Source organism: Empidonax traillii, unplaced genomic scaffold, assembly GCF_003031625.1.
Source record: "Empidonax traillii isolate 1590-97213 ecotype Southwest subspecies unplaced genomic scaffold, ASM303162v1 scaffold8:size5222938, whole genome shotgun sequence".
Taxonomy (NCBI): Eukaryota; Metazoa; Chordata; class Aves; order Passeriformes; family Tyrannidae; genus Empidonax; species Empidonax traillii.
The window spans coordinates 4,748,580-4,774,369 of record NW_020955201.1 but is presented as its reverse complement, the minus strand read 5'-3'; the positions used below and the strand labels follow the sequence as shown (position 1 = coordinate 4,774,369).

The 25,790-nt window shown below is 39.8% G+C and overlaps 1 protein-coding gene across 4 annotated transcripts in view; it reads right to left on the bottom strand.

The window, feature by feature from the left end:
- Positions 1-632: 632 nt before the first annotated feature.
- DOCK8 (dedicator of cytokinesis 8) overlaps positions 633-25,790 on the bottom strand; it is an 88,211-nt gene continuing 63,053 nt past the window's right edge. For all 4 annotated transcript variants that reach the window (XM_027883686.1, XM_027883704.1, XM_027883696.1 and 1 more), the window contains 19 exons: positions 24,445-24,590; positions 23,561-23,743; positions 21,941-22,076; positions 21,271-21,358; positions 19,530-19,626; positions 18,146-18,280; positions 16,007-16,159; positions 14,771-14,929; positions 13,932-14,032; positions 13,284-13,476; positions 7,895-8,038; positions 6,902-7,033; positions 5,741-5,875; positions 5,467-5,556; positions 4,499-4,735; positions 3,724-3,867; positions 2,600-2,706; positions 1,564-1,731; positions 633-958 (listed from right to left, as the gene is read on the bottom strand). In XM_027883686.1, the coding sequence (XP_027739487.1) occupies positions 895-958; positions 1,564-1,731; positions 2,600-2,706; positions 3,724-3,867; positions 4,499-4,735; positions 5,467-5,556; positions 5,741-5,875; positions 6,902-7,033; positions 7,895-8,038; positions 13,284-13,476; positions 13,932-14,032; positions 14,771-14,929; positions 16,007-16,159; positions 18,146-18,280; positions 19,530-19,626; positions 21,271-21,358; positions 21,941-22,076; positions 23,561-23,743; positions 24,445-24,590 (2,612 nt within the window). In that variant the 3' untranslated portion in view covers positions 633-894. The remainder of the gene's footprint in view (positions 959-1,563; positions 1,732-2,599; positions 2,707-3,723; positions 3,868-4,498; positions 4,736-5,466; positions 5,557-5,740; positions 5,876-6,901; positions 7,034-7,894; positions 8,039-13,283; positions 13,477-13,931; positions 14,033-14,770; positions 14,930-16,006; positions 16,160-18,145; positions 18,281-19,529; positions 19,627-21,270; positions 21,359-21,940; positions 22,077-23,560; positions 23,744-24,444; positions 24,591-25,790) is intronic.

The window sequence follows — 25,790 nt, the reverse complement described above, 5'->3', positions numbered from 1 at the left end:
TAAAGCCTGAGCTAAGTGCTTTGTAGGAAATCCCCACTGTGAGTGAGCTCCTGTAGTTAATTTTGGATAAGGCTGTCTGCATATGAGCATTGTATAATAAAACAATCACTCATAGCTTAGCATCTTGTTTTTAAACTATTATATGTTAGCTTCTCTGCTAAATACGTCACAGATTATTAAGAAACCCAAGTGCATGCCAAGTAGTAGTCCCAATACTTAGAAAAACTTTTAGAAGGTCTATAAGAATTATTTATTACTACTTCTTGCTTTTCAAGATTTGGTTGAGAAAACTTGTGCAGTACTCCCTGCAGATAAGAATCATGATAGAAACTGGTGACAGAAAATGACTGAGGAAATTATTCTTTCCCGAAGTGTCAGCTCAGCAAACACAGAGCAGGGGACCATGTTCATCCTCATTAAGACAACATTTAAGCATGTGATTAACTTGCAGCATGTACACCATTGCCAAAAGCACATGGATATGTCCTTGGAAGAGGACCCCAGACACATACAACTTGTCGTCACTCCTTAGATATGTTATTTGGATTTACCTCAACCAAACTATGCCAAGTTCTACATCTGTTAGTTAGTGATGACTGACTTCATGCCACTGACCACTCTAATATCACCCTCTCTGCAGTGATTATTTTACAATATATACAAAAGTATTTAAAAAGCATCCCCTTCTGTTCCAAGTCCTAATGGTATGTGCTTGATTAGCAGTTATCCCCTAGTTTTCATTCAGTGATCTTGTGTAAATGCTTTTCTGCATGCTGTCCAGAAAGTGCACATGCTGTCCTATGAGAGTTTTCTGATTTCATAGATGTGGAATAAAATACTCCATCACTTCTGGCTTGTGGTATGAAGCTCTTCCTTGGCCAAATCTGCTAGTTCTTAGGTGCTTTGTGAAGAAGTCTGGACATCATATTTCCTAAAACTGTGGTTACGAAAAGATTCCCTGCAATGAAATAAAGTTGGCAGATGAAAAACAATCCAAGAAATGCCTGCCTTGTGAAAAGGAGCAGCTGACAAATCTTCAGCTGAAACATATTACGTGTTTGCAGGTCAGAGTTGTCATTCCTTCTTCTCTCACCCCACACTGGCCACAGTGGCTTTGTGAAGAAGCATATATTCATAAGAACATTAGACTATTCTGTCTCAGCCGGGACTAAAAAGAGCTATGTTTTCTTGGAGTGAAAGGATCATTCTTAGTTCATGCTAGCTAATACCACATGGTGTCATACCTGTTCTATCTACTTCTGGCTTCAAATGTAGAAGAAATCACAAAATGTTTCCAGTATTTTTTCATTAGGGTAAGGGGGAAGTCTTATCCAATGATGCATTAAAATTACATAAATCCTCTACGCCAAGAATGAGCAGCTTGAAAAACACAGTTAACTCTACAATCAGCTACAGTGGAAGTCAGCCGATTTCTTTAATCAGGAATGGAGCTGGCAGTGTATCTTATGGCCTGGTTTAGCAGACAGTGAAACTCCCTTTCTTCCTTGCAAAAAATAGCATATTTTTGTATAGCCACAACAGATAACCCTGCCCTAATTGTACCTTGTGCTATGGACTTTCACTACAGGTTTGTAGAGCTCTGGAATCTTCCTCTCAATCATGGGCCTAAGGTTCTCCTTCAGCTTCATGTAGTTCCTTTTGAGCTCTTGATGATATTCCCGCTGGTCAGCAGTAATAAGTTGCTTGTTTTTCTCCACTGCTTCACCACATCTAGGCAAAAGGAAAATAAAAAAAACATGTCATGTATCATCTCTACTTCTATTAAACTCATTCACTTTGTATTAGGTATTTTGAAAAGACAAAGATACAGCTCTTTTGATCTAGGCACTCCTCTGGTAACTTGTCAAGACCACAGTGATAATGAATTAATAAGAAACCTCTGTCTTTTCCAAGTACACAAATTGAGATAATATTTTTTAGACATTGGAAAATCATAAGGGAGCTAGTAAAAACAAATTTAATGACTGCAGAATACTGAGCTAGCTACCTACTTAGTGTAAACAGATGCAGTGACAATAGCAGAAAGCAGAAGCTATATCTGTTGAATAAGACTCGTGTTTAAACTCAAACTTATCCTTCAGCTTATCCTCATGCTTTGTTTGGACTAAGGGGAGAAGTATTTTGGTATGAGTATGCTTGTTAAGGTTTACCAGCATATCTGAAGCAAAGGACATATATGTCTGGTACACCACTGTGTAGGCTTGACAGGGTCAAATGTTTTCTTATGAACACCTTTCTTTGTGTCTTCTAAATGTCACTTCATTAAAAGTAAAAATCAAGGCTATAGTCTGAAATGCTTGATTTCTGTAAAAATGACAAAAGATAAAACAAATGGAACATCTTAATTTATACATAATTTGTTTGAAGTGTTAAAATTTTCTCCCGTTTGGGATTCAGTGCTTACCTAAGCATTTGCCATGAAGCAGAGATAACAAGTCTGGCCCAAGAGTCTAAAGTGTGAGATGCCAGGATTCATGATGCTAACTTGTATAATTAATAACCAGTTACATTATCATTGAATTATTGCTATTATTGACTTTATTGATGCAACTCAGCATTTCAGTTTTGTTTTACTGACCTCATGATAAACTCTTTGAAACACAACCTCAGCTTGTTGTGATGTCGATAAAGCTTGGGGTCTGCTGGAATTTCGGCCAGGAACACTTGTGCTACCTCTAGCGGTCCCTTACAGGAATAACATAGGAAAATATTAAAAACACCTCCTTAGACTGAAAACAGACCACAAGTTTGTTATTTCATGAGTGGAATTATGAAATAAAAGAAAACCATGCAGTTACCACAACAGGATGGGTTTTTGCTCCCTTACCCCTGATATTTCCTTTGGCAAGCAGAGTTTTTGCCCATCACATCTTATCCTCTCCTGTTTTTATTTCTCCTCCAACCCCACAACAAAGAGAACAGACAAATCCCACTCAACAGAGAAGAGCTGGGACACTGACAAACCTGGTTACGTTAGAGGAACACAGCTCCTATGTGTGGTATTATAAGACCTCAGGGGAGTTAAATAAGCCCAGCACTGAAAAGAACTACTCTTTCCAAAGCTTATAGTTAACACCTTATTTCAGCTTAGAGACTTTGGTTGATGAAGAATCTGGAGAAATTGAGTATTTAGGCTTTTAGTGAAGAAACCAAGCTTTGTGAAATTGCACATAATGCCAAGTTTTTGCTCATTTATGTCTCCATTCCTTCATTAAAAAAATTTAATTGTCTGGGGTTTTTTGTTAGCATGTATATTTATTTTATAGTTATTGCATCTCAGCTTTCTTTTTGGGCACTCAGGTCTTGACTTCATGTATTGACTTAATTTCTGTGAAACTGAGTTTGCAGTAGTCCCACAGCAGAATTGTTATTATTCCCATTGCCCAAGGATGTATCTGGAGTGAACAAAATGGCTGAGATGGCTAGCGTGTTAGAAATGGAAAATACTTGGTTGCATTCACAAGGCTTTTATGAGTGTCTGCACCTACAATTAAGGCAGCACTTCCATGACTACTTTCACCAAAAGCATACCTAATGAACAATATACAGTGACTAAATATTAAGGGATAGAGTTTAAGTGCACATTGAGACTAAAGGTATCTGACTAGATATACTTCTTCTGGTGCAAGAGATAACAGAAAAAAAAGAAATAATGAAAGAAGTATGCAGAAGCTCTTCACCTGGCTAATTTGGACCCCTTACCTGATTTACAGTGGCTCCAACTGAGCCCTGCAAAACCATCTGGAGCATTTTGGCATCTGGTGGTTCTTGGTTGGTGGCTGCAGTTAGTTCCTGTGTTTTTTTACGCATATCTTCTATAGCAACTTCAATTGGGGTTAAAACAAACTAATGGAAATGGAAGAAAAGATGCTTCATTACCTGACTCATGCATGCAGTTGACCTGTTCTAAATCTGACAATACCACGATCATTCTTCTGTGTCAAAAGTAGTAGTTGCAAAACACAGGAACACTGTTCAATATAAATATCATCTTGGAAGGCACTGCATCTGATCCAGAGCTCTTTCCAATCTTATCATTTGTAAGAATAGGGTGTGAATAAGACTCCCTGTTTGCATAAATTCATTATTATTCTAAGTTGCTGATTTCATGTCTGAAATTGCCCTTTCTACAGTATAAAGCTTCCCACCTTTAAACCGGCACTGATCCCAATCTAGTTCTCTGACTCTATTTCTAGCTACTTCTACTTTATGAGCTATAAACAGAACTCCACACATCCTCCTACATAGCATTACAGCTAGGAGGCCAAAAGAAGAATGTGCAATTACAATCCCCTCTTCTCCATAGTAAATACCTATTTTGCATTTTTCTACCTTTCTGTAACAGTCCTGTTTATGATAGCAACATCTGAGAAATTCAACATTCCTTTTTTCTGCCAAGCATAGAATTTGGAAGTCTTCCTTCCCAGAGACTCCTTCAGCCCCTGAGAAATTAGATCTGTCTTCAAAAATGAATTACCTCTTCTCTTTCAAGGACATTGATTCTAGTTTTGATGTAGGGGAAAGCATGCATTGTGGTTAGGATGGTGTTCCTCTTGTACTGCTCACTAAGCTCTCCTCTGGGGCGCCCATCCTTGGTGAAAGGCGTAGTGTACATGAACCGACAGATGTTGAAGTTCTTCTCAAAATAGGTAACTCTGTCCTTCATTTCATACTCATCAAAATATGGCTCTACAAAAGTAATTTGTATGTATGCCTACAAAAAGAGGGAAGAGCCATTACAGTACTTTACAACTCAAGGAGTGTAAAAGGAATGGCACGTAAAATATACTGTAGTTCACATTGGCTAAGGACAGTCTGGAAGAGCACTGAGCTGCAAATCCTTCAGGGATCCTTCTCTTATTCAGAGCTGACAAAACTTGTATCTGGAAAGGTACAGCTTAACCCTGGGGATCAGGACCAGAGCAGAGACCAGAGATCAGATCTTCTAATTTTTATACTCTGTGATAAGCTACCAAACAAAGCCTGTCACAGGGGCTTTAATGTGGCCAGTCTCTTCGCGAACGAAGAACCGGGGAAGGTCTTTCCACCTTCCAGCCTGCGCATTGGATTTTTTAGGTGAGACACAGTGTGCGCGGAACTGAGCCCACCCTTTAATCCTGAGGTTCATCTGCCGGGGCCAAGCACACTTGGACAGTGGCAGCGAGGTCCTCAGGATGTAGATGGATTGCCTTATGGGCTAACGAGCTCCATCTGCCCGGGGAGGGGCCCCGACCAGGAATCGAACCCGGGTCTCTGCAGTGACAGCGAACAGGGGCTTTAATACTCCTAGGCATAGAGATACAGTCAGGTTGTGTTTGTTTTGGTTTGTTTTGGTTTGGTTTTTGGTGCCTTAGTGTTTAAGCATAAAAGTTGCAAGGGGGACCCCCTCTCTTCCTTTCTCTTCTGTGACAAAGCACTTAACACTCTCCATAGTACTTTCCCTACCTTATTGGGGTCCAGCTTTCTTCTGTCAACAGGAGCAGAGTCCTTAATCACTTCCACAGCATCCTCTCCAAAACACTGGCCATAAAATCCCTGGAAAGGGAAACAGAATTATCCGAAAATATTTTTATTTAGAATGTTTTCATTGTATCTTATGATACAAATCAGTTAGTTACTGGTTTTTTATGTAGCAGCAATACTATTAGGAGTGTGTGGGTTCATTGGAAAGTATAACATAAGATTTGAGACCATCTTAACATTATGTTTTTATCTTTACCTCTAATCTGTGAGAAATCTCAGGAAGCTTGGTAATTGCAGGCTCCTTATAAACAAATTCCTGTTCATCTAAGTCCCCAAATTTGGATCCATAGAAACCAACTCGGAAGTAAGTTCCAAACATTCGTTTTTGACCCTAATTAATAAAAAAAGAGGAAATTTACAACTGGTTTTTTTAATGTGAATGTTGTAGTATTTGGATGCCATTTTTCTCCCAACTAATGTATAAGAAAACCCACTAGTCCTACGTTTTCCCCATTTCAAAGCCACTTGTATATATCAACAGTGCAGATGGATTAGAAGCACAGAGATCACAAACCATTACATCATGGCAGTGTGGTGTCTCTCCCATGGGAGACAGTTCTCCACAAACTTCTCCAGCATGAGTCCTTCCCATGAGCTCCATGACTTCCCACAGCTCTCTACATGACTGTTCCAACATGGGTCCCTTTCCAGTGGGTGCAGTCCTTCAGGCACAGCCAGCACCCAAGCAGGTCCTCGACAGAGTCACACGTCCTACCAGGAAACTTGCTCCAGCACGGGCTCCTCTCTCCATGGGTCTGCAGGTCCCTGTCAGGAGCCTGCTCCAGTGTGGGTTTCCCACAGCATCACATCCTCTTTCAGGCATCCACTCCCATATGGGGTCCTGCACGGGCTGCAGGTGGATGTCTTCTCTCCCACTGACCTCCATGGACTGCAGGGGCACAGCTGCCTCACCGTGATCTTCACCACAGGCTGCAGGGGAATCTCATGTCTAGTGTCTGGAGCATCTCCTCCCTTTTTCTTCTTCTCTGACCTTGGTATCTGCACAGTTGCTCCTTTCACATATTTTCACTCCTCTCTTCTCTGAGCACAATTACATCTATTGAATAACTTGTTTTCTCTTCTTAAATAGTCACAGAGGTGCTACTACCTTCTCTGATGGGCTCAGCATTGGCCAGCAGCAGGTTCATCACGGAGCTGGCTGGCACTGCCTTTGTTGGACATGGGGAAAGCTTCTAGCAGCTCCTAGGAAAAGCCATCTCTGTAACCCTCCCCCTTCACTACTAAAAGCTGGCCACACAAACCCAATACGCATATGAACAGTTTATTAACACCAGTCTTAAACAAACAGTGTGACCCAGCAATGTGTCTTGCTAGCAGTGCTTTGCCTCATAGGTACCTTATTAATTATGCTGTCAAAGGCCTTCTGTAGCTTGCTGTGTGTCAAAGTAAGCTTCCTAAAGTCTCGATGTGCCTCCAGTATGGGAATGACGATTTTGTACACCTCATTCACAGTTTCATACAATCCTCCCTTGGGAGAAAAGAAAAAAAAGGAAAAAAAAGAAAAGAAGAAATTAAATGAGTCCCCATACACTCTGAAAAGAAATGAGATCTCCATTAATGCCTTGGCTGAAAAGAAGATTTATGGGACTCACCTGTTAATCTGGTATGTTGCTTGTTTTAGTTTACTAAAAACTAGTAATAGTAAATGGGTTGTTTTGAAAAGCAAACAACAACATGGATGGAATTGGGATTTCTGATCTGTTGGGCTCTCAAGCCTAAACTCCTGTGTAAGGCACATGGTTTGTACTTCAGGACTAGAAGAGTTAGAAATGCAGGACAACCAGAGCTGTGTCTGGACAAAAGGAGCCCAACTGATATCTTTTGAGATGCTAAATCATACATCTGCTTTAGCACAATGTCAAAATAATGACCTACTCCAGCATTAACACCCTAACTCTTTACACAGTAAGTGGAGACTATGAGACTGGTGATTGTATGCTGTGCAAAAACATAGGAGTAACTCTCAGATGCTTTGTAAAGTTATAGTTTAAGCAAGATTTTTTTCTTAAATGTACTATCCCATGAAAATATTTACCAAAAAGCTTTGTTCATGCATGAGACAATCACTTTCTGTGGATGCTGCCTGTATTCTGCACAGCAGAGGTAGATATATTGCTAAACTAGCTACTTGAAAAGCCTAGCTTCATTGATCTGACTGAAGCACAGCTGGGATGGTTATAAGATGTGGCCTCTTGTTATTTGGAGTGTTGCAGATCTGTAGCACTTGGTTTAGCAGTAAGGCTTTGCTTCCTCATGTACAGGAAAATAAGCTAGGGATCTGGACCAGATAGTCCACTATTCCCTCATGGTGATTTTGGTCCTCACTCACCGTGCTGAAGAGCTCTGCAGCTTGTTCCAGCAGCCCTACCAGTCCACTTTCTGAGAAATACCTTCCAGAATATATGCCATCCTCATCTGGAGACAAAACATCATCTGAAACAGCAGATTCCTCCAGCACATTGGATGAAATGTTCTAAAATACAGCAGAGCAGAGAAATCAGAAACCTAGATCAACAGTGTATCATAAAGATCAAGGCAGAAACAGTTTCAACATATTTACATGATGGGAAAAAGAATGAGGTTATACAAGTGCAGTCAGGGTACACACAGTTAAATTTCTTTTAGAAGCAAATATAACATCATAAATCTCCGTAGATGGCAGATCAGGAGTTTTGCTACAAGAATCATGAATTTTCTTTCTTGCCTAAGGTTTAAAAGGCAGGCTCCTGAGGGTGTCAAACTGGCTCTCCTCTGGTGGCTGTATTTCCATGGAGCTACAGTGAGCTCAGTCTCCAATGCCTCTGGGGTCACAACCAGTGTGCTCTTCCTGCTGCTGGCACCTGAGGATGGGAAATTCCAAGCAGCTCTCTGGACCTCCTGCCACCTGCTTGAACTTGACTTTACTGCTTAACTTGAGTTTTCAAGTTTTGATTAGACTTTTGCAAGCAGAGGAGAAGTAGGACACAGACAATATTGCTCTAAAATCCTCAATAACTGAATGCTGCTGCTTGTTTCATCCTCTGTTATATTACACCTTGATCTTGCAGAATTTACTTGGTTTCTTGTTAAAGTTATCACGCATTTAAATAGAATGAGATAAAGTACACAGTGTCAGACAATGTTTTGGGATTCTAGACCATGAAATAACATGTCTATTGTTCTCCAGGATTCCTTTGAATAAATGACACTGGGTAGCATCAACATTAAAAATTTTATAATACATAGAAGTATATGCACATTAACACCAAAATGTGTGTGCATACAGCATGGTACTGGCATATGTAACTTTCAACAGCAGCAGAAATGCTAAGCTTTGATTTGCTATTAATTAAAAGGAGTTATATTAGTGTCATAGTGTCTCACTTCAGCAGAAACTGGCAATGACAATCTGTCTGAGTGCAAGATGGATACCAGCTGGCTAGCTAGCTGAGTCCTTAAAGACATCTTTATAAAATGGCAGAGACACTGAGGGCTGTTACTATTGATCAGATTTCAGATAAAGAATTGGCACCACACATCACTACCAACACTGGACTTCTCCCCCTGGGTTTTGTGGATGTATTTATTTCTCCATGGGTGAAATTTAGTCTAACCATCCTGCCATCACAGTGTCTAGTCTGCGTGTCCTGTCAGCTCCACTGGAAGGGTGAGCATAAACCTCAGGACAGTATTCACAGGAGTTAAGAGTATGTCTGAATTTTGGCCAGAGGGAAAACTGCAGCAGTTATAAGCACACCTATGCCACTTTTTACCTACCAGTCTCATTGAAGATAATGGCTTCAACCAGACTTAGTCTGGTTGCCATACCTATGGCAACTCACAACCCATGCTGCAGATCAATTTCTCATTTTCCTTTCTTTAACAGTGGCCATTATGTATGATTTTCATGTGACCTCTGGTGGCTTTTTCCACCTCCTTTTGTAGCAAAGGTAAAAGAGTCCAGAGAAGTGATTTATTTATAAAAGTAACAAGAAAGTCACAGACACTGATTATCCCTTATTCACTTTTAACTAGTGTCAGGCATTTTACAGTCCAGGCACTCTAGCAGGAGAGAGCCTTTGTGATGTACTCCTAGTACTTGTGTGATCTTTTGCCAAGTGGACATGCCTCACCAACTTTAGCCTTGATCTACCTTTCGTATTGAAGAATTTTATATGTCCCTTATATAATAAAAGCAATACATAAATTGCCATGTATTACATCAGCAATTATTTTGGACTTCACAAGCCTAGTTTTCTTTAAGGAAAATAAACACTAGTGTAAACTCAAAAAAACCCTGTGATCCCCAGCCCATATCACCATGTTAAATATGGCCATGGTAACCTGCAACCTAGATCCCCAAAACAGCAGAGTCCAATTAGGCTACTGCTGAACTGTGACTAATTAGCCCTGCCTCATCAGCTAGACACACACACTCTAAGTTCTTGTCTGTGGTAATATAAAGGGACTTTAAAATCATCCCATATGTAATTCATACTCCCACTAATTTAGCTTTATCACTTGCAAAGGGGATTTAGTGTAAACATGAATTAAGCTCAAAGGGAATTTTACTGAAAGTGACTCCATTCTGATTTTGAGGGATAGTTTTGTCTGGCACAAAAGAAAAGTGTTACTCTAGTGATAATCAGTTTTCTAAATGCTAACAGTCTACTGAAGAAGACAGAGGTCAAATAATTTGATCCTTTTCTGCCTTATTTTACTCATCTGTAAAAAGGAGATAACAGCTCATCCGGAATAATATTTTTGTACACATTATTATCATCCTCAATTCCACAACTAAATATATATCACTGATATTAGTTAATTTCATATCTGAGCCAGATGAAGAAATTATCACAGAAAGAGTCTAGGACAGAGATCTGGAACTCCAGGTAAAGCCAAGGCAATGTGCATAGTCTTTCTCTCTTTTAACAAGGTGTGGTGGTTTTAATCTAGGCCTTCCCTAGTTACCAGTTTGTAACCAAGGAAGGGGCAGTGTTCCCAGTATTCCATACAATTTTTACGTAAATCGTGGTATAAATAAGAGGGGAGAAGCGGCCTTCCTTCTCTTCCACCGGAGTTCAGGAACAGTGGGTCCCTGCGTTGGTCTTGCTTATCTAAGGCTGAGGCCTGCAGCATCCACTAACCTGCTACGTGGAAGCTTGGAGAGTGCTGGCAGTGTCTGCCAATCCTGCTTTCTAAGGGATGTGGTGAGATTTGTTTTACTAGTTATTTTACTAGTTCTCGGGTTTGATTGCGCGTATCTATTCGGTGTCCCTTTTTTGTTTCCTTTTGTCCCTTTTTCCCCTTTTCCTATCCCTTCGGGAGGTGTTTGGATTCCCGTTTGCTGTGTACATAGCATCTTAACTGTAATATACATAAAATATATTTTTTATATATAACTAGCTTGATTTTCGAGTTTTTCAATTTGCATAGTTTTTTTCCTTTGCCCTGGGAGAAGTAGAAAGGGGGGAAGAGAGGGGCTGCTACTGGGGGTTGGGCATTTGGCCAAGTCCGAACCATCACACAAGGTCACCCCAGTAAGAACTTCACAGGTGCTACAAAACACAAACCTCTTTGTAAAGAATGGGAGCTCTTTTCTTGAAAGCCTATGCAAAAACGCTAAGTGTTATTATAGTTAATTATTGTTATTGAGCAAACTGAAATTCAAAATTATGCTGTCAGATAAAGGCTTTAGCAATCAGGTTCTGGTCATTAAGGCATTTTACTAGCTCTCCTCCTCTGGGGCAACCTTTCCTTTGGCAAACATGTATTTACAGAAAGCATTTTGATGAGAGAGATTGATTTGCTGCTTTTAAACTCCTACATTTTTGCTTGCCTAGTGCCTTGCAGAATAGACTTCAAATCTCTAAAATAAATTAAAACATATCCATTCATGGCAATCTGCATAATCTAGGAGCAATGGAGGGAGGAATTGCATTCAGGTCAAATGTGTGAGTTCACAAACCCTCAAGGCAGCCTGGGAGCAGAATGACATTGGGAAGAGAATGCATAATTTACTTATGTTTAAATGATGATAGTATGTAACAAGTAGAGAGGAAAGAAGTAAACAGAAGTAATTAATGGAAGTTAGAAGATATACAAAACTGATAAGGGATGCAAAATGGCAGAAGTATAAATCTGTGGCCAGAAGTTTAGCCAATAAAAAGAATATGAACAGATATTCTGATATTGAAGAAAATCAAGAATAACACTAGTCCATCACCTGATTACTAAGGAGAAATTGCAAATACTAATGCTCAACAAACTAAATTCAATGCAAAAGAACAATCATGCTCACATTTACTATTTTGAAGGGAAAAAAACTCCAGGTGGTGTAGTTATATCAAAGGATGATGAATGCACCAACCATTAAAATTAGCCATTTCAAAATCACCTTGACAATAAAATGTGCTTCTTAACTGTTCAAAAGAGCTAAGCAAAACAGTAGTCAAGCAGTGAATACAGACTTGCCATGTTTTAGAAAACTGGAGAAGTTCCAGAAAAGGAAATACCCTTTGGGGCCACAAGTTTTCTAAAAGTGTATAAGATGCAGCAGATAGTCATAGGTCTATCAGACTGCACCAGGATAAAGTGGTGGAAATACTGATACAAAATTGCTAAAGAAAACATTAAATGATTGTAGTTTGTCTGAATCAACACAACAGAAACATGAGACTTTCTAAAAATAGAGGTTACAATGTTATAAAGGTAATAATGCTCAAAGAATAGATATCCAGACAACATCTGAACTGATTCTGCAAAATATTTCCACTAATTAGTTGAAATTATTTATAACCATTGCAGCCAACACTCTATAAATTAACAATGGTCTCCACTGGTCTTAGCAAATAATGATAAAGGAGGAATTATCAACATGTGGGAATATATTAAGGTTTTGACCATTTCCACTTTTAATATTATGTGAAAAAAAAAGTAGTAAAATCATTCAATTTGCACACGAAGACAGTTCGGTTAAGGGTAACAAAATATGCACAACCTGATAAAAAAGTTTTTTTATTTCTTTATTTCTTTATTTCTTTATTTCTTTATTTCTTTATTTCAAAATGTCTAACTAACTTTAAGAACCAAGAGTTGTGCTTTCATCTATGTGATATAGAAGAGTAAGGTGAAAAACAAAACCTAACATAACTGTCTGGAAGAGATCAGTGTATTACTTAGTAAAGAGCTCAACAACCCCAAAAGAACCAGTGAAGTCTTTGGAGAGATAATCTGAGAGCTACTTCTCACACTGAAAGAATTCATGGGACATTTTTATTTGACTTGGATGTACTGTATATAGACTACAGTGACAGTGTTATTCATCAATCAAAAAGGGTTGGTTACTAACTTGAGGACTGTCAAAGGATTGGAGAATATGCCTAAAAGAACTGAGTAGCTCCTATTACCCAGATTATAAGAAAGGAGTTTGAAAGATGCATCTGTCACAGTTGATAAGCAACAGCCCTAGGAAAAGGCATGTGAAAATAGAATGGCTTTACTTAGCAAGTCAGAGATTACAGTATTGAAATGCTGGAAATGGAAGATAGAAATAGTTGGGTAACAAAGGACTAGGCTTTATCAGCATAAATCATTGGAATAGCCTACCAAGAGTAGTGTTGCTACTCTGCCATTGTAACTTTTCAGCCCCATACATGGATTTCTACTTTGCTTAACACAAGAAGGAATACACACATCAGAACAGGCCATCCCAGTCTTATGTGGTCAAAGCTTTTTACCTGAAAGCTGACACTGCCCACTGGGAGATAGTTTCGATCCTCAAGCATGCTCAGGTACTCTGCCACCAGTGCTGCAGCATGGACCAAGCACATGGCTGCTTCTGTGTAGCACTTCCTCTTGGTGTGCTTCTCTGCCATGTTCTGCAGCCAAGTCAGCCTCAAGTCTGGTGACGTTTGGTATCCCTTTGCAATTCTAACAACAGAGGGCAGAAAGGAACTGTGAACAATCACTCCTCAAATAACAGAAATACCTTTATAATCCTTCACCTGGGTGAAACGGAGGAAGCCACCTCCGCCCTTATTCTGTATAATTCACTAAACACAATGCAACAGAAACGGTTAGGCAGTGGTAGGCAGGATACTCAGGGCCCATGAGGATCATAAAACTGCTGCACCTAACACTCTTCAGTGTTTACCAGTCACTGACTCCCATGCCTGCTCAAATATATGCCCACCTCCCCATGGCTCCACTGCAGTGTGCTCACTACTGCAGCCTGGGCTCCCTGTGACAGATCAGCTGTGCTAAAAAGGGAATGTACAAATCCAGAGCAGCTAGAGGATTTGTCCACAGTGTGTCCCTAGAAATGCACAGTTCCTGTGCTCACCTCACTGCAGAATTCCCTCAGTTGCAACTCTAAACAGATTCACCTGTACATGAGGTCCATCAGCATCTCCGGATCTTCCTGAAATTCCCTCATTTTCACCGTATCTGACAGGATGCTGTTCAGATTACACAGTAGCTCCTCTACCTGCAGTAATACAAAGATCAACACGCATTTCTCAGGGGTTCATTTTTTCCATCTGGAAAAATAACAGCATACGCATCAGCTGATGTTAGTCTCTTTAAGTCTCTTTTACCCAAGGGAATGTCAGGATGCTGAATTGCTGCAAGATACGTTTTTTCAGCTATATTCAGTGCAGCAAAGACTGCTGACATAGCAAATCTTACACATCCATTTTAACTAATCAAAATGAGCTGAAATCCTTTGATCTATTATTTCTCAATGAAAAAAAAATCAAGCCTATGTGCTAGTGGAGTTCAGCTTTAGTTGATCTTTGATCTGATAATAAACCAGATGTTTTTGTAAGTCTTCAGCACAAGTGGAATTACTGTAAGAATTTTAGCAAATCATCTGACAGTTGCCTGAAAAGTTTTTCATTACTGCTGCTGACACCTTATGAGTTGACAAACAGAGAGAAGTTTCCATGACAGTGCTTGTCTGAAAACATGAATCAAATTCCACCTTGGGATATTCTTACAGTTCCTGCTGGGGTCCAGAAGAAAGCTGTACTCAAGAGATGTAATGTGATTTCAGAGGACATTCTCAAGAGTTAACACTAATGAATTAAGTGATTCACTTCTTTGCCACTTAACCAGTGCATCCTTATTTTTGTTGCTTTGAAAGACCAAAATGTAGAACTTGCTTCAAGCATGCTCCTATGTGAAAGCTCCTGATAGAAGACACATGCGTTATAGAAGATTTTACCTGGATGGGAAATGGAGTTGCCTGCATATCCATATCTTCCTCTGCATAGGCTAGGATAGTCCGTAAGGACCGTCGAAGGAATTCCTCATTAAACTCAGGTGATTTTCCAACCAGAGAAGCTAGTGACATGGTCACCTGCATCTTCACTCTTGCAAAATTCTTCCAGAAGAGAAAACAAAAACATGAAAGAATGATGGTTGCACTGCATCACGCATATCTCTGCCTCCTATTTAAAACAAACCCACTTTCTCCTGCCCACACCAAGTGCATTAAACTCACCACTCACACAAGTGGCCTGTGGTACCTCAAAACCACAGGTCCTGTGTGACCCACTTAAGCCAAAGTTCCCTAATTCTAACATGTCTGTACTTTGGGACTAGAGTTTTCCTTGGAATACACATGCTTGCTTGAGATAGTGAAGTCAGAAGCATCCCTTCCCCTCTCTGCACAGGCCAATGAGTGTGACAATCAGATCACCCATACAGGAGAAAAAGAGGAAGCATGACTGGGAAAACATTCTGGAAACAAGTCTGGGAAGCAAAAGGCCTCTGAGGGCTTCAGTCAGTGATGCACTACACCTTGCTGATCACAGTGTCTCCACAGCACATTTTTCTTCTGCAAAGCTAACACTTTCCAAGGCCTTTAAAGTAACAACTAGTGAAGGAAACGTTGTGCGAGATCAGATGCTGTCCAAAATACCAATGCATATACTTTTGTGCTAGAACATTATGAACTTACATGCATAATGTACACATATTTATTCCATATGTGCGGCAAAAAACAGAGCCCAATCCAAAGACCAAGGACTTGGTGAAGAATTCCCATTAATACAAGTATGCAGTAATACTGAGACTGTAAGGGCATTAGAATAGAACTAGACTGACTAGTTCTGACACAGAAGTGAAAACAAAAGTGTGAAAATGAAGACTATTGCTTAAGCATTGTATAGGCTTTGCTGTAAGAGGCCTAATGCTGTTCCATTTGAAGCTGCATTTACAGGTGTTGCAGGAGGAAGTCATATTTTCCTAAACAAGGCAATGAACAATAATTAAAAACTACTTTCCCCCTACACTTCTAGCAATTCTCCTGGCTCAAATGAGTGAAACAGCAGACGTGTGAAACATCAGACCATGTGATTATCTGCAGATACATTCTATGTGCTATGGCACCTGCAGTCTCTGTTTCAATTGATCACAAAAAGGTACCACAAAACATACTGCTTTCTCAAAATCTTACACTGCTAGAGCTGAAACTGTATCTCATGAGGAGATAGAGAGTGGCACAGGCTTGAGTCCGTGTAATATCTATGCTGCTGCTGCAGTGATGGAGAACTCTTTGACACAGGTCAGCACACTGTTCAACCTCCTCTTCAAACAGCAGATCCCCAAACTAAGGGAGACAGAGAAGAAAACATGCATTACTCTCATTTCTAGCATTAAAACATCATTAGCTTAGTGCACAAAAATCACAGGATACAGAAAAGACTAAATTTTTCAAAACCAAAATTTTATACTTATTTTTAAAATTTGGTCTTCTGATTCCTGTGATGCTATAGGCTCCATTCTTTAAGCTTTTCTACAGAAAGAAAGGGTTTAGAAATAGTATTTGTGTTTTGAAAAAGAGAGAAAGAGACAGAATAAAAACATTTCTCAGATTGGGGTGGCCCCAGGGGCTTTCAAAAACATCAAATATTCTGCTATTTGCAGAACACATAACAGTTGATGAAACATGCCAATTCTTCCTTAAGCATATGGAGCAATTACTAGCTGTTTACACCAAAGCCCTACCCAGGCCTCCAGCATGTTCTTTCTCCTGCAGAACTTCCACAAAACTTCCACTGCCCAGCTTTCTCTCAAGACCCTCCTTCACAGCATCTTCACAATGCACACAGCAGACAATAAGCTCAGGGGGCAAGTTGTCTGTCCTAAGAAACTCTCACCATAGAAGAACAGATGCACCAGTACCATATACACATATGTAGGAATGATAAAGGTGGGTGAGTGAACACAAGATATTATTTCCAATTTGCAGATCCATTTTCCAGTTCTCAATTTTTTTCAGTCCATTATGTAACTTGTTTATGTCTAATTTATATTACAAGCCTGATGGCACAGGGTTTTACCATTGTTATTTGTAAAATAACATCTATATACCTCCAGCGTAATAGAAGTAATAGAACTAATTGCAATGATTGCTTCAGAAAATATAGAACTGAGTCAGCTTAACTAGAAGATCTATTTCAATGAGAATAATGATTGCTTCACAAAATTCATTATTGTAATTGGATGATAGCTTTTAAAGTGCAATGAAAACATAATTATTAGTTTCATAACTACTCAGATACCTACCCTGTAATCAGACTTTGTCACCTAATCTGCACTTGAGAGCAGACAGGCATTAATTAGACAGAAGTATCCTGTTTCTTGTTTGCATTTCAGAATAGTTTAGAGGAAAAACAACATTTCATGGATTCTTCCTTTGTGGAATTGCTTTTCTTTGTGGGATAATGAATCTTAAAAAGATTTTAGAGTCTTCATGAAACACTGAACCCATTTTGACCTACATTGTAGAACACTGGTTCAATTTCTGTCCCTTATATACATTTTGAAGTTCATGGTGGGGTTTTTTTTGTTTGTTGGTTTGGGGTTTTTTGTTTTGGTTGGTTGGTTGGGTTTTTTTGGGGGGGGGGGTGAGGGTTTTTTTTGGTTTTTTGGGTTTGCTTGTTTGATTTTTTGGTTTTGGTGGTTGTTGCTGTGTTTTGGAGGTTTTGTAAATTGATGAGAGAATATAGAGAAATAAAGAAATATAGTAAAACAGAAGGGAGACTAGGATTTGGCTTAGTTTTCAGGTAGAACAAAGTTGAAATCTGTCAACATATTAGAATCTACTTAGAATTTTGGAACCTATCTTATAAGCAGAAACCTAGCATGATGCCCCAAATCTCTCATGATCTTCGATTTCTCTGCTGCCCAACTGGTTGGAAACTAGTCCTGATGATATAATAACTTAAATTTGACTTCATGGAAATTGCGCAAACCCTGGCATTAGGATTCCTAATTAAAATCAGAATGTATTTGAAATAAAGCGGGTAGAATCTTTTTTTTTATTAGTAAGTCTTCTATATTTGAAAGTAGACTGCTAAACCCACAAGGATATTCAGACTCAGTTATTCCATCTTGTGTGCTCAGTGAAATAACCTTACAACAGCTGTAGAAATCCCGTAACAACCCTGTGGATAGTAATTTGTATTTACATATGCAAAATATAATTAATGAATGCCAAAGAAAAATGATACGTGCATGCAACTCTCCTCTAGAAATGCCACTCTAATAATGTGATTGGAAGTATGAAAACAAAAATATGTCAGGAGCATACCTTGGCTATGAGTGCTCTGAGTGTAGCAAAGCAATGAGTGAGATAAGTAGTGCTCTGATCGAAGCCAAGAGAATTTACCAGGACCTTCAAAACTCCTCCCAAAAGATTATCTCTGCACTCTGCCGCAAAGCTTGCCTACATATGGAGGAGAAAAACAAGAACTGTATGAGAAAGTTCAGCAATGGAATGTTCTGCTCTCCAGTCCATAAGACATCCAGGAGTTTAGAATTTGCAGTTTTTTCACATGTTAACATCTGCTTCAGAGGAATTTCAAAACAATTCTGTAGTGAGCAGGAAAACAGAGGGGAAAACATCCCAAACTTTTCCCAGTTTCTTCAGCCCCTCCAATGCATTTTTAAGCTAAGCCAGTTTCTGCAGTGATTCTTGAAGCTCTTTTCATATTTTGTCCAATCCTTTATGAACTGATCCTGTGATAGGCAAGCACTATCCTTTCCCTTGCCTCCTCATGCTCTGATTTCCTGGGCATCTAGGCTAATAGGCATGCTGGTATGTTCTACTCTAACCCACAACCAAAATACTGGGGAGATTAGGTGCTGTGAGTGGAATCATGTGTAAATAATGCCCAGTACAATAGTCTAGTAGTTAAATGCTTTTCTACTAATAAGTTTTCAAGCACTGAGTTTTCTCCTCACAATCTATGTGTGTGGCTCCCACAGCAGTATTCCCATTTCCATGAATTTGGATTGTCTCTCCTAAACTGGGAGATCACGCCTAAGCAGAGTCAACTACCATTTTTCCCAGTGTCAGAGTACCTGTGAAATTTTACTGCATCTGACTCTTAGCTGTTAAATAAGTTCTGCCCATTACATTGCTTTAGGAGGGCACATCTCTTTTCAGATGGACTCCCGTATGTGGAAGAGATCCTCCACAGAGCATTCAAGGTTAAATCCTTTTATCTCTTAAATCCTTACGTGTAGGATCATAAATGTGAGTATGACCAAAGGCCATCCAGCAGTACAGTTCTAAATTTCTAATATCTTCAGCTACATTCCTAGCATAAATGAAGGTTTTTCTTCTCTCATCCTCTCCAAACTCCAGGATCATAGTAAGACAGTGGAAATGGCTTTCAAAAACATCTACTGAAGACAAGGTGGTCGATTTCCCTTTCATTCACAGTAGTGCAATACCTATAGTAGAAGGGTATTGTAGCAACAGCATAAGATAGGCAGCAATTTAATCTTTGGATTCATTCTTATTCATCTTTGTCTCTTTTTTTTTTCTCTTCAAGGCTATACAAGTTTACAGAAGATCTCAAATTAAAATATTTTGCACTGTCTAAGAGACAAAAGAAGAAATTAATCTTGCCTCCAATGGCTTCTGAGGGAGCAGGGATTGGTACCAAGCCAGCTCTGCCATTTCTCACCTGGATGATGTTCTCTTGCATATCAAGAATGATCAGGTTAGCTTCAGTTGCCAAGTTTCCACTGATCAGGGCTTCTTGATCCAGCTCAGCTTTGGTCCTGCAAAAAGATGTCCTAATTAAAGCATGCAGACAGTACCCCAAGAGTCAGATGACCTGCTGTTTAAAAAAGCCAAAATAGAAATGATACCATTCTTTACGATCCTGTAAGTGCAAACAATGACAATAGTGTTCAACAGTGTTTCTTCAGAACTGTGGAGTCAGTTGAGGAAAGATGATATCGTAGAAGGGAAGTCTCAAAGGGGACATCTAAAACTAGGCCTCTAGATAGTTCAAACAGGTGCTTTCACTTCCTTAATAGTCCTCTGGGTAATGGCTACTCAATATCATGTTCAATTGTTCAATAAACTACGCTGTAATTTCTGAATACCTTGCCTGTAGCAGGATAGAAAAACCTGAAGTGGAGTAAGGGTAACTGCTCTGACAATTTCAGAAGAAAAAAAGTAAAAATGGCAGACTAGGACAAAGTGGAAATTGCTTCAGTGCCACAGCAGCAGTGTTTAATGTAGGCAGTTTAAAATGTTGATTCTTGAGACCATTGACAACATAGGACAGCAGGTCCACTGGGGCCAATACAGCAGTGTCCCAGGCCATTTAAGAGAGAACTGAAATATGTATAAAAGATACAGAAGATGGTTGTAAGGCAATGCATAATACCTTCTTCACTGAGACTTAAGGACAACATCTGCAACATAGCACCTATGCAGCTGAACATTCTAAAAACTGGTGAAGGTCTTAACAAAAGTGCATTTTCAGACATCCCTTTTATGCCAGAAACACAAAGAGGAAGCTTTGTTCTTTTTCCTAAACTGCTCAAAAAATCTTGCCTGGCCAGAGGCTGCCTTGAGCTTTTGATTAGAGATCCTCTGACTTGGGCCAAAGTTCCTAAGGTGCATTTCTGCGGCTGGAGCAACACTCTTACAATCCAACTTCTGAGTGACTTCAAAATCCATAGCAGCTCTGCTACATTCATTTATCCAAAAATAAAACCAGAAAAGTAGAGCCATCCCTTAGGGCATAAACAGATAAGCCTGTGGAGGGCTAGGAAAGGAAGTCAGGGTAGTAATATTTTTACTATTTACAATGACCTACTCAAAGCAACAAAGAACAGAAGGATCTGCCAAAAGGATGGTGCTCTAATCAAACCAGAGATCACTAAACAAGAGTAAGAACTGAACAAACTGAGTGAACAGTATAGCTGTTTGAATCATTTCCAGCAACCAGGGAGCCTTGCGCATTGACCATGCTGACTGGATCTTCCCTGACATGACACATAGTTTGTAACTGCTACTACGGTCCCAAAGCATTATCCTCCCTGACTCCTGCTAACAGCACTTCTTGATATCAACACAGCATGTCAAACCCAGCTTAGCTGATTTTATGTGGGAAAGCATATACAACAGTACTGTATATAGTGAGGAACCAATAGCAACACCAAAATAAATGTCACAGCAAGCCTCTGTGGAGTATTTGATACAACTTGTATCACTAACTAGTGTTTACCAGACTGTTAATAAGGAAAACAGCTACATTAACATTTTCCATTTCATTTTGTTTGACAGAAGAGGGAAAGGATTAAAACTGCTGATTTTGTAATAAAATATCCTACGAGAAAGAAGAAAACATAAAACCCCTAAACAGCTTGGCTCTAATAAAAGCAATGTGTCTTTATCAAATGACTTACTTATCTTGCCTCTCATTTGCCTGCCGCCACTGAGTCTGCTCCTTTCTCCAGCGCAGGTTTTCATTTAGCCCCGTTGATCTGTCATTCCCTGAGTGCAACATATGTCAGTGAGATTAAAGCAAAAGGCAACACCTAAAGTATGATAACTCACCAAAAGAAGGAGATATATTTCTGTAGCACTCTGTCAGAATTAAAACCATTCAACTTTACAGCTTCAGGGCTCTAGTAAAAAGACAGGGCCCCATCACTTATTTCACTGACTATTTTCAGAACATGACCTTGCTTAATGTCTTCAAAATCAAATCACAGATCATTCCATTTATTAAATGAAACAACTTTTTTTGCTGTAAACAATTTGTTCTTACTGATAGTTTTGACACCATTTTTTGGCTCTTGACACTACCACAATTTTTCAGAATGTCTTAAAACTTCTTTCTTGGCTCACATTCTTCACATGAGAAGAGTTCAGTCCTAGCTACACCTTGGATAATTGCAAGTTAAGGATATTTTTATCCACACAAAACTAAGAGTGGTCTGCAAGGGAAAGGACTGTGGGTAAAAAATATAAGGATGAAAATGTGTAGTGTGCATAAACCCCAACAAACTCATTTATGTCTACAACCATTTGAGTTCCTCTCAAAAGACATGGGGAAAGAGGGGTATGAAGTACCAGCTGGTATTCTGCAGCGCTTCATCATTTCTCCTCTGGCTCCTTCACCTCTCAGTAAAGCCTCTTCTAATCGGGCTTTAACATCTCGGGACTTCTGGAGTGCCTGGGTGCTAACTTTATCTGAGGTTTGCTTGCCCTGAAAGTAAAGTGAAATCAGTCAATACCGATGCCTCCATCTTTGGATCTGAGTCCAAATTACATTTACAGAATGAGACACAACAGAAGAGATCTGTAGAGGGGGCAGAAAGCAATGAATATGATTGACTAGCATATAAAGGCTAATAAATGTTGCAAATAAGGAAAGAGGTAGTATATGTACTGTTAAGAAACACAAAGATGTAGCTCAGTACTACATAGAGAGAAATTAAAGTTCAGAGAGGTTATTTGATCACTTGCAGACAGACCCTCTCAGAGAGTCCTGACATCAAGTCCCAGCTCTTAACTGAAGAGTCATCCTTAGCGTCCTGTCCAGTACTTACAGGAGCTGTCAATATACTTCCCACTAAAAATAACCCTTAAATACCCAGGTTAAGGAAAATAATAAAACAGCTTAAGCTCTTTTATCATAGGACTTTCTTGAAAGTTTTGGCTGTAAATTGCTTGAAGGCTAATGTCAGTTATTTCATTTGAATTAGTTTGTCCATTTGTACCATAGATTAGAAAAGTGCTAATCTAACTAATGCTGGCAACAAATTTCCCCCAGACACTGGAAGGCAGGAGGGCTCTGCAGAGGGACCTGGATAGGCTGGAGAGTTGGGCTGATTCCAACAGGATGAGGTTCAACAAGGCCAAGTGCCGGGTCCTGCTCTTTGGCCACAACAACCTCCTGCAGTGCTACAGGCTGGGCACAGAGTGGCTGGAGAGCAGCCAGGCAGAAAGGGATCTGGGAGTGCTGATTGACAGGAAGCTGAACATGAGCCAGCAGTGTGCCCAGGTGGCCAAGAAGGCCAATGGCATCCTGGCCTGGATCAGGAACAGTGTGGCCAGCAGGAGCAGGGAAGTGATCCTTCCCCGGTACTCAGCACTGGTGAGGCCACACCTTGAATATTGTGTTCAGTTCTGGGCCCCTCAGTTCAGGAAAGCCATTGAGGTGCTGGAGCGGATCCAGAGAATAGCAACGAGGCTGGTGAAGGGACTTGAGCACAAGTCCTGTGAGGAGAGGCTGAGGGAGCTGGGGTTGTTTATTCTGGAGAAGAGGAGGCTCAGGGGTGACCTCATCACTCTCTACAACTGCCTGAGAGGAGGCTGTAGCCAGGTGGGGGTTGGTCTCTTCTCCCAGGCAATCAGCAACAGGACAAGAGGGCACAGGCTTAAGCTCTGCCAGGGGAGGTTTAGGTTGGATATTAGAAAGAAGTTCTTTACAGAGAGAGTGATCAGGCATTGGAATGGCCTGACCAGAGAGGTGGTGGATTCACCGTCCCTGGAGGTTTTTAAGACGAGGCTGGATGTGGCACTGAGTGCCATGATCTAATAATCACAGTGGGGTTGGATCAAGGGTTGGACTTGATGATCTCGAAAGTCTCTTCCAACCCAGTTAATTCTATGATTCTAATTCTATGAATTTTTGGAAAAAAAACTGAACTAAAACAAGACAACAAAACCATGCCATGTTTCACTTACCTTGTACTCAAAGCATGAGACACAAATGAAGAGGAGGTCTAAAATTCTGTTCAACTGCATGGGTGGAAGGTCTGCAATCCATTTCTGTATTAGATTCTGATCAGCATTCTTCATGATCCAGAGGAAACAGATCAAAAGATTGCGAGTAGTTTCAGGACCTAATGTGGCACTCTGTCTGTAGGGCTAGCAGCAGATAAATGTCGGTTGAAAGAAGAAAAAGGAGAGGAAGGTCATTCAGGTGAAGTAACATTATTTAAATTACAGTCAAATCAAATCTCAGAACTGGATTTCAGTAAGTTTGACCTCTTCCAGGTTATAATTATTGTATTTTTTGAATGTATGTATCATTAGTGAAAGGAGCAGTTGAATGCATTTGAAAGACTGAGAGAGGCACAAGAGCATTGTTTGCTAGGTACTTGTATTTTAATTTCCCTGGTATAATGTAGAAAAAAATTCTGTAACTGTTTGGTTTCCTCCTGCCATCTAGTTGTGTCAAATGGCACAGTAGATTAAAAAAACAATGAGGAACAAGACAGAGAGAGAAAAATAAGGATCTGAGTCCTATATCCATGTATTCAGGTGAGACTGGGACTAGGAAGCAGCATGGGACTCATTTGCTGATCTGGAAACAAGTCTAGGCTGGGTGTGGAAATCAAAATAGATGTGGGAGAAAAAGAGAACTTTGTATGGTAAAGCAGTAATTAAATGACTAGAAAAGAAGAGGAGAAGATGACAGGAGGAATATGAGGGATTCTTTGGGGCTGGAGGAAACAAAAATGCAGTTTCTCATGACTAATTATTAGTGACAAGAAAGGATAAAAGGAGAAAACAAAGAAAGAGGAAAACAGATACAAGAAAGAAGACTGGCAGAGCAGGGGACATACCAGGGACACCAGAGGTATTCCAGAGTTCCTGATGTTGAACTGATTCCCTGCAATGGCAAGGGCCACGTTTTGGTTGATTGTACCTGCAGACTCTTGTTCTTCTTCTGGGTTTCCTGTGCGTCCCTTTGCGCTGCGGCTTTCTGAAACTACATTTTAAATACCCCATTTGAACTTCAGGAGCAATCCTGTTGTTGCTGCCCACCTCACCATTTTCCATTGGTCTGTAACCTAATAAAATAGTTAGTACCTCCATCCCTGAGAGTGTTTGGCTGATGTACCAAGCAGTAAAAGAGGCACAGCATTAGCCTGACAGATTGCAGCTATCTGTAAAAACTGCCAAATTATTCAAATAAATAAAAGGTGGTAGCAAATGTGAGGTTGTCTCTGAAATTCAAAGCTAAGCCAGTGCTTTGTAGGACTTGGAATCAGTTCCAAGAGAAGAATCCAATCCAGTTCCAAGAAAAGAATAAACACAGAAGCCATGCATGGACTTGGTGATACTCAACAAAGTACATAAGTCAGCACTAGCAGGTGACAGAGCCGGTATTGCCTGCTGACTAAAGAACAAGTTTAATTTCAGGCATCTAGCTGCTTCTATTCCCTACTTGTCTTGACATCACTTTCAGCAAATAAAGTTATTTATATCTAAGTTTTGGGAAAATCTCCTTTAAGTGTCCATTTTGTGTTTTGCAAGTCCTGTTTTTTAGTGACACTGAGTGACCAGCTGGACCCCGTGTGTTCAAAATGAGATCAGCAGCCTCTTGGGACAGATACTTAAAAAGGACACTCTAAAACAGCCATACGGGTACACCAGGGATTCCTCATAATATCTCTTTTCACCTATGGGATAACACTTAGATTAGAAGAAGTAAATGCTTTGACCTTATAAAACTGAAAGTGCTAAATAATACTTTCACATTAGTAAGTTTTTTGTTCAGATGTCTCAACACAAAATATTTTCAGAACAGAGACAAAAATATATTCTTCAGAGTTTATATCTTTAATTAATTAAATTTTGTATGATGTTAATAGCACTAAGGAGCAATAGAAAAAGAAATATTATAATCCAATTTCTTTAATTGTGATATAACAGGATGTCAGTATCACTCTCGGTCTCTTCCCTACTGTCTGTTAAGCCTACCTAGATCTCAGTATTTTATGCAGACCTTGTAGGCTTTATTTGCAAGATCATAAAATTTACACTAAGAGATATGCAGGAGTACTTACAGATTCATCTCTGGTCTATCATTTCCTCATGAAGTGAGGACGCCAAAGCTTTTCCTGTCTGTAAAAATCCAGTTTACTTCTAAGTAAATAAATATTCAGCCTTAGTAGACTCCAGGGAG